The 12,266-nt window shown below is 35.7% G+C and overlaps 2 protein-coding genes across 4 annotated transcripts in view; both read left to right on the top strand.

The window, feature by feature from the left end:
- The window catches only part of LOC109345093 (protein GUCD1), a 9,044-nt gene extending 6,913 nt beyond the window's left edge, over positions 1–2,131 (top strand). For 2 of the 3 annotated variants that reach the window (XM_019583876.1, XM_019583875.1), the window contains exons 9-10: positions 820–895; positions 1,794–2,131. In XM_019583876.1, coding sequence (XP_019439421.1) covers positions 820–895; positions 1,794–1,871 — 154 coding nt within the window. In that variant the 3' untranslated portion in view covers positions 1,872–2,131. The remainder of the gene's footprint in view (positions 1–819; positions 896–1,793) is intronic. The other variant, XM_019583877.1, reaches the window with a different exon arrangement.
- Positions 8,117–9,815, top strand: LOC109344540. Its single transcript, XM_019583305.1, has 4 exons — positions 8,117–8,218; positions 8,518–8,860; positions 8,915–9,101; positions 9,473–9,815. The coding sequence occupies exons 1-4, from the start codon at positions 8,117–8,119 to the stop codon at positions 9,813–9,815; spliced, it is 975 nt and encodes a 324-aa protein (XP_019438850.1).

The raw sequence follows: 12,266 nt of genomic DNA, 5'->3' as shown, positions 1-12,266 counted from the left end.
AACTAACTATTCATCCTTTAGCCACCCATATCAATCACAATTAACATTCCAGCTTTGGGCTAATCCCTTATTCCTTGTCCTGTTCTTCCTAATATAGACCCTATGTCCTACTTTGGTATCTAACATAACTGATATGGTTCCATTCTGAGTATATCAATGGTAGTTTGTTAATCCTTTAGTTTTTCTGGAGTAACCCCTTGTTCCTAAACCTAGTTGATGAACATTCTGATTATTTCAAAGGGTCATTTTTCTACTGGCAGTTTAACAAATGATCACAATCTTGGCTTGTCAAGTTTAAATTCTCAAATTACTCATTCTGCTTCTATGTCCATATTTGATGAAATAACCTGCCAGATCAGTTTAGTAGCATAGGCTTACAAACTGTCCTTCAATTGCATAAATTTAGATGTCTACATGCCTTAGAGGTGAAAAACCGTCCATGTGAATATTGATACAAGTTCAGAGTGGTCATGGTTCTAGCTGCTACCTTTTCACTAGGTATTTCATGATAGCTTTGTTTTCTTTTCACTATAGCTTAATCTGCAAAGCAGGGGACAACAAAACAAATTATGTTAGTCATTTTAAAAAAATAAAATTTTATATCCAAATTTTCTGGAAGACACACCTGCATATTAATTGGGTGGATAAACTTTTGCCCAGCCGACCCCACCTAGTGGGATTAAGGCTTTGTTGTTGTTGATGTTGTTGTTATGGATAAATTTTTGCCTGGTTCTTTTTATGATTTTGCTCCTCAGGTAGGCATTGATTTGGTCATCTTTATAAATTCACAAATTTTGTAATTTCCTGAAAATTATGCAGGAAACATAATAGGGTCTCTTCAAAGTCCTTGGAAGAAGCTCGCAAAGCCTTTGGTACTGATGAGGATCTTCTCTTGGTAAGCTAATCCACCGCACCATACACCTTAGGTCATTTTTCAACAAGCTAGTTCCTTTTATTAACTTTTGGCTAACATAATGAGGGAACAGGGAGCATCACAAATTGTATTTAAGTGGGTAACAACCTGTGATATACTCAAGACTCGTCTGCCTGATTGTTGGTATTTGACCAGAAGGGCATAGGCTTGCCGTTTTTATTGGATTAATCTAAGTGCTAGTCCCACATTAAATTAAATAGGTGTAGTCGTTTAATTCTAGTTGACAACGTCCATTTTTTCTTGTGGTCCAAGTCTTGAGCAACTGAAATACAGGGAATGAACGCAATCAGTTTGTTTTCTGAGATCTAGATTTCTGTCATTGTTAAAAGCTTTGAACATTTTAGTTTAGATTTTCGGTCCAAGAACAGGCCTAACAAAGGATGGGGAGAAGGGAATGGGAAAGGTTTGGAGCGCACTTCTGGGTGTTTGAACCCGGACACTCACAACTCACAAGTCATGTATATAACTTTACCAAATTTTGATGATTTTAGGTTTCTATTAGCAATCAATGGATGCTGATAAACATGCATTCGGTCTGTATGTATCTGCATAGGTGATTTCAAGTCTATGAATTTACTATGGAACCTGCAATTCCTCTTATTGCGATTTGTTATCTCAAGTGAAAGTTACTGTTAGTTTAATTGATTTTTTTCTGGTGTAAAATGCTTCATAGACTCCGTTAACGTGGTTAGATGTTTTTTTATCTATCCTTCATTCATTTATATTGATATACTCAAAGTCTCAGACTTTCAGTTGTTTGTATCATAATTTACATAATATATTACAACTTCTTACTCAACTTTTGATAACTTGATATTTATTATGTAAAATAACCATTTTTCCATGGATATCCAAGCAGATATTTTTGGACGATAGCAAGAACCATCATCAACCTTCCTTGCAACTTTCCTTCAATGTCAATAATACTGATTCTTGAATTTCTTCTGCTCTTCTGTAATGATTTGCCAATCATGTTGCTTCATTTTTTATGTATTTATATTCCTAGTACAAAAGGGTTTCTACTGGACTATGCATCTTGTAAATGCTTAGAGTTCATTACTGAAAATTATATAGTAGCAATCAATTCATTGTGAAAACTGTAATGTTGTAAATGGATTCGGATCTCGATTGTATTGCACTACCTGGACAGAAAAAGCTATAACATTCTGCCTGAAATAAATAAAAAGCAGTTACTTAAAGTCTGATAATCCTTATTATCCATTTTTAAAAATCTGTTTTATGCTTCTTTTACTCCTCTATTATGTCACATTGTCATTCTTGATAAATCATTTAAATTTTATTCTTCTTCATTGCTGATTCAATAAAATCTTTCAATTTCTGCAATAATGAATGGAGGGATAGTTTGGAATATTAATATTATTTTTTTGAAAACTTTAAATACTAATATAGCTTTGAAATATTATCTCTCCAACTATTTTTATCTATTTTCTTAAAATGTAGAATTAAATATAATAATTATACTATTCATGTAATTATATTGGTCAAAGTTGGTTATACTAATGATTTTTAATTGAATTGTATCGGTCATATTGAATAATTTTATTTAAATTAATTTTTTAATAAAAATAACTTATTTTTACCAAAATGTCAGTTAGGGAAACCAAACATGTTTTTGTTTTAACAAATATTATAAATAAAAGTTGTTATTGTCTTCTTTATTATTATTGAACATTAATATTAATATAAGATATATGTATATCTAACTTCATAGGTATGTGGTTTAATCGGTTGAACGTTATACTATTGTACTAGTATTCTGACGAGTTTGATGACCATTACGATTCTCTAAATGCACTCATGCATGTATATTTTACAATTTGTGCTCATTCGCACATGTCATTGAGATTTGGGACGACTTATTCATTCATATTTGTAATCGTCCTAACTAAGATATGTGTAGATATCCATTATATGTTTATTTTATGAATGAAGATCCTTTGTCTTATTTTTATGTCATAGTGATGTCTCACTTCAATTAAATAGTGTCACCTAATTACCAAGAAAATTCATAAAACATAATATTAAAAATATGGTTTACATGAGTCTTTATTCTTACTTTACATATGATCCTTATTCATACTTTACCTGAGTCCTCGAATCTATAACGTATCTGCGGATACTTAGAAATTTAGAAAATATTTAAAATATAAATGTAAGCCACTTATACAATTATGTATTTTTTTAATTTTTCCTCTATAATTCTATATATTATTTCGGAGAAATCAAAATGAGAAAAAAAATTAACACAACATAATTCATTAAATAGTATGCAACTTAAAACTGTCAATCAAACAAAACTATGAAATTCTATCCAAAAAATACAACTATGACAATTCTCCAATAACTTAAGAAATGTAGCACCTCAATTATGGATTATATTATATTACACTTATGGATTAAGATGAATTTATGATTAGCATGAATTTCAATAATGTTATTATGTACATACATAAATATAAGTGTTCAGGAATTGTGAGTCCAGGTACTCAAGGATTTGGATACACCATTATCTGAACTAGTTTAATTGTAAATTTTAAAATCTCATACCTAGATATTTATTCGTACAAAAACATGGACTTGGTCTTAACTGGTTGATGATGTTACTTATGAGTTTTGGTGTACATTATCATCCCTTCATAAATGGACCTTGGTTTAGAACTTTCCCTCTTTGACATCACTTTTAATATTATTGTTTTCTACAATTTTGGTTGAAGTAAAGAATTGAAATAAACAATTATATGTACTTATCACAAACTGTATTTTACAAGGTTTATATGATAAGATATGTTATATTTTCAATACAACATCTATTTTCCTGAATGTGTCCCAATTAAAAAGCTTTGATTATCTCAATTTGATTTATTACCATTAATGATATTGTTCCACCCCCCTGATAAATACGGGTGAATCTGGCATGTCCCAGATGCATGGCCGAATCTAGCTAACTTTTGTTCAGCCACTGAGGGCGGGTCAGACTCACTACAAGTGTCATAAATGCTTTTGACGCGTCATTAATATCTCTGACTAATCATTAATACATCTTTGACCCCACTATTAATGCACCACTGATTCGCCTTTAATGTTGACTGATATTCCACCTGCCACGTCGCCTGCACATTCTATTAGCCTCCGACAACAACACATACCTACAAGATGAGCAAGGACAACCCAACATATCCCCATCGTGTCGGGTGCCACATTAGCAATCCCAGACTCTATAAATAGAGAACCCTGCACACAAAGTATAATTAATTCTTATTTTGTCATTTATTGCTTGCAATTATTGCTACTGCTCTAACTTTTTTCTTATTTACTCTCATTCTCTTTCTAAAGACTCTATACTACCTTGTCGTCGGAGAACCTTTTCAGGTACCTCCACTAGCGAGTCCAGATGACATTCCGACCAAGACTTCTAATCATCTCCATTCTACCGGACATCCGATACCGACCATTCCCTTCAAAAACTAAAGAATATTAGCATCGTCTGTGGCTTACTTACAACATGTTGACCACCCATAACCAAGCTCAACCACTCAACCAAACAAAACCACTCACCACAAACATTCCCCTAAATCATGATAGTCCTTCCATTGACTCTCCAGCACTAGTACAACCATCTCATCAAGCAAGCCAAAGTCATCCCCAACCCCACCCTAGAAGCACCTACTACCCAACAACTCCTCCAAATTATTCAAACTCAAGGCCAAATCATCCAACAATAGGCCCAATTATTAGCCGAACTTCGCCAAAATAGACCTGAGCCTAGCAACAGACCCTCACGACCAATTGTTGATGAGCACTCCGCAGAGTCTATCGAAGCTTCCCGACTTATAGCCCCCCAAACACAAAAACCACCCAGATAACTCATCCCTCTAACTATAGCTCCTCACAAGCAAGATACCCCTCAATTGAAGCAATCATGTCTTCACCACTCCCTAAACATCTAACACGCCCAAGCAACATCGACCAGTATGATGGAACCACTGACCCACAAGACCACTTAGACGACTTTGTGGCCTCTATGTTTTTCCATGGGCGACTGACCCTGACATGTGTCGAGCATTTCCTCTCACTCTGAAACACGCTGCCATGTAGTGGTTTACATGGCTGGCACCAAATAGTATTGATTAGTGGACAACTCTTGCTAATGAGTTCAAAATCCGCTTCACAACAAGCAAAGAACAACCTCGATCTTCATATTGCATGTCAGGAACTACATGAACCTCTCTGGGATTATTTAAACATGTTCAACACGGAGGCCATGAAAGTACGCACCCTAAGCCTAGAAGTGGTGGTGCATATCCTAGTGACAGGACTACAGGATAGCCTCTTCAGGCAGGAATTGGCCAAGTACTCAGACCTCACCATGGAAGATCTCTGGTCCAAGGCCCAATAGTTTATTAATCTAGAAGAAATTCATCCCACCCGCCAACCATCTGAACATAAAGAATATCAACCTCCTTCACGAGAAGCCAAACGGTAAAAAAATACATGACCATCCTCGAGATGACCCACCACGACCACCCAAAAAACCAAAATACACTTCCTACATTCCCCTTAATGCTAGTCCCACCAGGATTCTGCAAGAAGTTATGGCCACTCATCTAGTCCAACTCCCTAAGCTTAACTCGGAGAGAAAGCTAGGGACCTAGGGTCGCTCCAAATACTGTGATTTCCATACCTTTTTTGGGCATATCAAATAAGAGTGTACCCAACTTCGGGACACCATTGAAGACTTGATTCAAGCCGACCATCTACAACACTTCATTGCTCGGGCCTGGAAAGGGCAGTCCCCACCTCCATGTCGATCCAGTCCTTTTAGAAGACGTTACCCCTTAAAAAATCAACTAGAACATCCTCCAATCAGGGACTGGGGAGACAGGTACCACCTCAATAACCAACGACAGCGGAGTCTAGTAGACATTAACACAATATCAAGCGTATTCACCGCATAGGGTACCTCTAGGGCGGCCCAGAAATGATATTTTCGGGAGGTCATGCAGACAACTGTCTAAAACCCTCGCTAAAATTATGAGAGTAGGGTGGCACCCCCGATCTCGTTCGGCGATCGTGATTATGAAGGTGTCGTTTGTGGTCATAAAGATTGTAACGTCCCGAAAATTACTCCAAAAATCTTACTCAAAAATGGGTGGAAAAAAATTTGAATGGTAAAGCCATATAAAATTTATTTCCTTGTATTCGTTTCATTTTCGGAACATCACTTTAAGTAACATACAATGCGAAAAATCAAAAACCATTACCTAATGGTAATAAAAATATAACTCAATATAACTTCGAATCATACTTCATTAGAATATCATAAAATGCTGGTACAAAGTACAAGGCGGAACCTAATCGTCGTCTAAATAAAACTACTCCAAAATAAATACCCTACACAGGTACACTAATCAAAAAGCACAAGGGCTTGTGTAGGTATCACGGTTTTCCTCAATCCTTCATGCCCCATCTTGGGACATCGGAAAGCAGTAACTCTGAATCCTGATCGAGCGATCCATCTGAACAAAACGCGAATAGAAGACAAATAGAAAGAAGAGGGAGTAAGACATCTAATGAATATTACTCATTGACGGCGTCGAATTACACAGAATATTGCATTCAGACAGACATGCATAACATACACAACATATATATCACACACATAAATGCAAATGATGAATGACGTTATAACTCAAACCATGAGGATTAATATACATGTGCTTGATGTATGAATGCTATGTTTATTTCATCTATCCTTACACCAATATCCTCCCAATAAACTGTTCGAAAATAACCGAGAGTACAGGTCCTATAACAAGTCGATTTGAACGCACCAAACTTTTTCTCGCAAGGATATATGATCGATCTGTTCCAAAGAACTGTCCATTTCAGAATGGTGTCGTATTAAACACTTTCTGGCATAGTTATTAAAATTGTACCGTACCGGTCGGTTCGATCGGAAAACCGGTGAACCGGTCCCCAAACCGGTACAGTATGCATATTATACCGGATAAGTATTGAAACCGGTGCAAACCGGCCGGATTTCGTTAAAACCGGTGAACCGGAGGGAATTTCATTGAACCGGCCGGTTTGCACATATAATATTTTAATTATTAAATAGGACCAGTTGCACTGTCGCAGTGTTGCACATCAAAGAGGCCAAGAGGGTTTACACTTTCCCCTTTTCACGATTCACTTTCCCCTTCTCTTCCAATCTCATTCCATCATCTTCTTCACTTCTCCAATCTCTTCCATACTCTTCCATCATCTTCTTCGATTCACTTTTCATCAATCTCCGTCCACCAACATATCATCTTCCAATCTTCCAATCTTTTGAATTTGAGGTAACACCACACTCTTTGGTTATATCTTTGTCTCACTTTTGCTGCATTTTCTCACACTAATTATTCATTATATAGTCTAATTCATTATTATCATATAAGTTGTATACTAGCTATTTTTGGCTCTTAACTTATGAACTTTCAACTTCAACTACCTTATGAGATTTCATGTAGCTTATAGTAATGACAAACAGAACCATAGTAATGACAAACAAAACATTTGATGTATAAAATGAATGCAGGGATTGTTATGAAGGTTCATTGTTATATTTATATGGTGATATGTGCCATTATTAGGGTGGTTAAGGTGGCTGTGTCTTCAAGTTGTGAGTGTGGGTCCTAGTTGGATGGATAAGTACCAAATTTTAATGTGTTCTAAACAATTTTCTTGACAAACTCATAGGTGTTCTGATTGTAGTAAAATATTTGTATGAAATGTGGATCATATTAATCATAATATTTATAAGAATATATTGTTGTATAATGATGATACACATAAAAAAGAACATATAAAAAGAGTAAGGTTTTGGCCTCATGTGATTGGTCAATGTCATTGTCTAATATCCTAAATCCACCTTATTTGCTATTATTACTGTTGGAGACTGGGAGCAGTTTCCCTTGTTTGGACAACAAAGCCAATTAAGTTATTCTTTTTTCCTAAAAACAATAGATGTATTTATAAATGACAGCAAACAATAGATGGTAAAAACAGTAATGTTCTTAATTGTTCATGTAAGATTGTGATTTATTCCTTGTAAGATTGTGATTGAAAAATAGCCATCAATAATATAATTATTTTTAATTGTTCATATTGTAGAAATACATGGCATCTAATGAACCTGAATTACCAACATCACAAGAAGCATCAATAGAAAATACTTCTATAAGCAGTTATAGGGGAAATCAGATCCAGCTTGGGCGCATTGTAAGCAAGTTGTTGCTGATAATGGAAGAACAATTATATTATGTCTTTTATGCATGAAACAAATTAAATGTGGTGGTATCACCCGGTTTAAGGCTCATTTAGCTGGAGTAAAAGGACAATTTAAAAAGTGTAAGAAAGTACCAGCAGATATTCAACATCAGATCCAGAAATCAATTGAAGAAATGAAGAGCAAAAAAATAAAAGTATAAGAGGAATATGAGGATGGTAATCCTTGTGATGAAGTTACTGATTTATTGCACACTCAACTGATTCAAGCACCTCATACATCTACATCTCAGAAAGGTAAAGGTCACATTGGGAATTACTTTATGCCTAGAACAACTCCTGGTGCTCAACCCACATTAAAAAGTGTCATTCAAAGTAAAGAAGTGATTGAGAAATGTGACCTCGCCATCTCGAAATGGATGATTGATGTTTCTGTGTCGTTTAATGCAACTAACTCAGCTTATTATCAACCCATGATTGATGCCCTTTGTAGCATGGGTCCGGGTTATAAAGGTCCCAATTATTATTGTGTTTGTGGTCATTTGCTAAACAACTGGGTTGAAGATGTGAAAAAACTTGTAAACGATTATCGATCAATTTGGAAGCGAACTGGATGCACTCTTATGGCTGATGGTTGTACTGATTGAAGCAGACGAACTCTTATTAATTTTCTTGTTTATTGTCCTAAAGGGACTGTCTTCATAGAGTCTGTTGATGCTTCACATGCTTCTAAAACTGCAGATTTGTTGTTCAAGCTTTTTAAGGAGATAGTGTTGTATGTCGGTCCTGAGAATATTGTTCATATTCGTACAGACAATGCTGTTAACTATGTTGCTGCTGGTAGGTTATTGGAGAGAGAGTTCCCTCACATATATTGGTCTCCATGTGCGGCTCATTGTATTAACTTGAGACATCAAAATTATGACCCAATAAATTTAAAACATTTGAGGATCATTCTCATTTTATATTGGAGGAGTCACCACCATTTCTAACTGTTGAAGAGATTGAAGCTTTACGAAATGACCTTGCAAACATTTCCATCCAACCATCATTTGATGAGAGTGGTATGTTTTTTATTGTCTAATGATTATGTTTTTCATTGATTTCCATCAATTCCTAGCTTATTCCAAAGATATTAAGGCAAAAAAAATGCTTAGAACAAGTGTTGGATTCAAACTTTTGGAAACAATGTGCTGACATTGTTAAAATTATTGAGTCACTTGTTTGTGTGTTACGCATTGTTGACAGTGAGGATAAGTCTGTGATGGATTTTCTTTATCAAGCATTCTTTAAAGCTAAAAATGAGATGGAGAGGAGGTTCCAAAGAAACAAGACCAAAATAAAACCTTATTTGGAAATTATGGATAGTCGGTGGGATTTGCAATTAAAAAGAAATCTTCATGCTGATGGGTATTGGCTTAACCCACAATGTTTCTTCAATGTTGAAGAATTTGAAAAATATAAGTTCACAACATCCGACCTTTTGGATGTTTTAGAGAAGCATGCTCATGGAGATCCTGATTTGCTAGATAAGCTAACCAGTGAGATGAGGATATATAAAGATGCTGAGTTAGATTTTGCTAACCAGTGAGCTGAGGATATATAAAGATGTTGAGTTAGATTTTGAAAGAGCGACTACTATACGTGAACGTAGTAAAGTGATGCCAGGTATAATCAGTCTTTCATATTTGGTAATTGTCTTTAATGTTTATTATTAATTGTCTTTAATGTTTATTATTAATTGTCTTAACCGTTTATTACTAAACAAGATGATGAATTAGATTTCGTGCAATGTTGTAGATCAATGGTGGGAAACATATGGATGTCGCACACAAAATTTGCAAAGGTTGGCAGTCCACGTTCTAAGTCAAACATGTAGTGCTTCCGGTTGTGAAAGGAATTGGAGTGTGTTTGAACACATCCATTCTAATAAAAGAAATAGGTTGGAGCATCAAAAACTTAATGATCTTGTTTTTGTTCGTTACAACTTGAGATTACAACAAAGGTATTACTCTTTTATTCAAAATATGAGATTCGTTGTCGTTCTTTATATATTTATATGTAGCATGTATTTATGTTTGTATATAATAAAATCTATAAATTTAGGAGTCACTTGAGTCATCAAAATTATGACCCAATAAATTTAGAAACATTTGAGGATCATTCTCATTTTATATTGGAGGAGTCACCACCATTTCTAACTGTTGAAGATATTTAAGCTTTACGAAATGACCATGCAAACATTTCCATCCAACCATCATTTGATGAAAGTGGTATGTTTTTTATTGTCTAAGGATTATGTTTTTCATTTCCATCAATTCCTAACTGTTTTAAATTGCTAACCATATGAAAACTGATATTATTGTAGATCAATTAAATTTAGAAGATGATGATGATGCACAACTCAACCCGATGGAGAATGTGAACCTGTATGAAGACAATGTGGGTCAAGCTTTAGACTCAAATGATGAAGAAATAGAACCTCGATATTAGACAACTTTGACTCCTTGGTGTTAACATTAAAACACCAAATTTATTTTTTGTAGACTGAGTGGTGAACTTATGTCATTTACTTATATTTTGTATTTGTTAAGTGATACTTTTGGATTGAATAGGATCAGTTGATTCTTTAACCTTAATATAGGTAAAATGATATATCTATGTGCAAACTTATCTTTTTGAGTACCTAGTGAATTTTGTTGTTATACGTTTTTATATATGTGTATATATATAAGCAGATATGTCTGGTTTAACCGGTTTAACCGGCATACGGTTTAATTACTGAACCATCGGTTGAACCACTGTACCACTATACCAGTACCCTGACCAGTTTGATAACCGGTACAGTTTTAACAATACTGCTTTCTGGGCATCCCTCTCATCGATCCTGATTGTAAAGAGGGGTTGTTAGAGATCGTCTAGTTTGCGCTATGAGAACTGTCCGATCTAACATAATACCTCATCCAGGTATATAAGGGACTCATCTCACCTAGACTCACCCTCAAGACTTTGTTGACGAATCATCGCCATCGTCGTCCCTCTCAACATCTCGGGGCTCGTTCGTCTCCCGTAAATTTCCTCTCTACTACTTCATTATCCATAATGAGTATGCACACTAATCGAGGTTAGCCAATTAAATCTTTTAATCATTCTTTTATATGATCGGCCCAACCTAAGACATTTCCCAAATGAATGCTTCATATGTGACCCGATCTTATGTCATCATGTAATAGAGGAATAACATCCTTACCACTACGAACCATCGCTGAATATCCTGGACGACCACATGGCCAAGCCTCTTACGATCATCCGACCTCGCTGCATGGTATCAGGTAATCGTTTGTGGGCATTGCCCTAATCACGACATCACAGTTAGAAACATTGCCCTAAATAGGCACAAGAACAAAGGTACTTGTATAAGTTTGTCGATTTTGGACACCAGACTCAATCATCTAAGTCGCGGTCTTTCCCAAGTGTAAATACACTTCACACCCAAGCTAGGGCTATTGCCTAAGCAATGAAACAGTCAAAACTATTGTATATCTCTCGCTAAAGTGAGAGACTGTCGCTCAAGCGACGAACTCTTCAAAACAGACTCAATTCTCTTCCTGAATTCTCGCCCAAGCGAGGGACTGTCGCTCAAGCGACCAATCCATCAAAAATTGGTCAAAATACTTGTCTGGTCCATGCCCAGGCGAAGTACGGTCGCGCAGACGCCAAAAATGCCCAAAATGGATCCTCAGGCGCCAACTTGGGCCTCATTTCCTGCCTCTCCCTCGCCCAGGCGAGGTGGTCCAGTTCCTAGTACCATTTTCCTCGCCCTTTTGGGCTACCGGGTCGAAACTCTCCGTTGTTTTCGATCTCTATGCATTTTAGTTTCTCGAATGGTGTTCCTTCATGGATAACTGCCACAATACTTGATATTTTAAGCTATCCTAAGCATACAACTTAAGAAAGTATCCGTACAAAATCCATGCACACAAATATTTGATTAAGTACGAGTTTTCTTAATACACAAATATAACTCCAAACTTTTGAGATA

The sequence above is a fragment of the Lupinus angustifolius genome, chromosome LG04, assembly GCF_001865875.1.
Source record: "Lupinus angustifolius cultivar Tanjil chromosome LG04, LupAngTanjil_v1.0, whole genome shotgun sequence".
NCBI classification, from domain to species: Eukaryota; Viridiplantae; Streptophyta; class Magnoliopsida; order Fabales; family Fabaceae; genus Lupinus; species Lupinus angustifolius.
Note: the sequence above shows the minus strand (reverse complement) of the source record. Positions and strands in the feature narration are given on the sequence as shown.

Coding starts and splice junctions, on each gene's coding strand:
- LOC109344540 (XM_019583305.1), top strand. CDS start 8,117: ATGGCATCTAATGAACCTGAATTACCAACATCACAAGAAGCATCAATA. Junction 8,219..8,517: donor AGATCCAGCTTGGGCGCATT/GTAAGCAAGTTG, acceptor TCTACATCTCAG/AAAGGTAAAGGTCACATTGG. Junction 9,102..9,472: donor GAGTTCCCTCACATATATTG/GTCTCCATGTGC, acceptor CATTGTTGACAG/TGAGGATAAGTCTGTGATGG.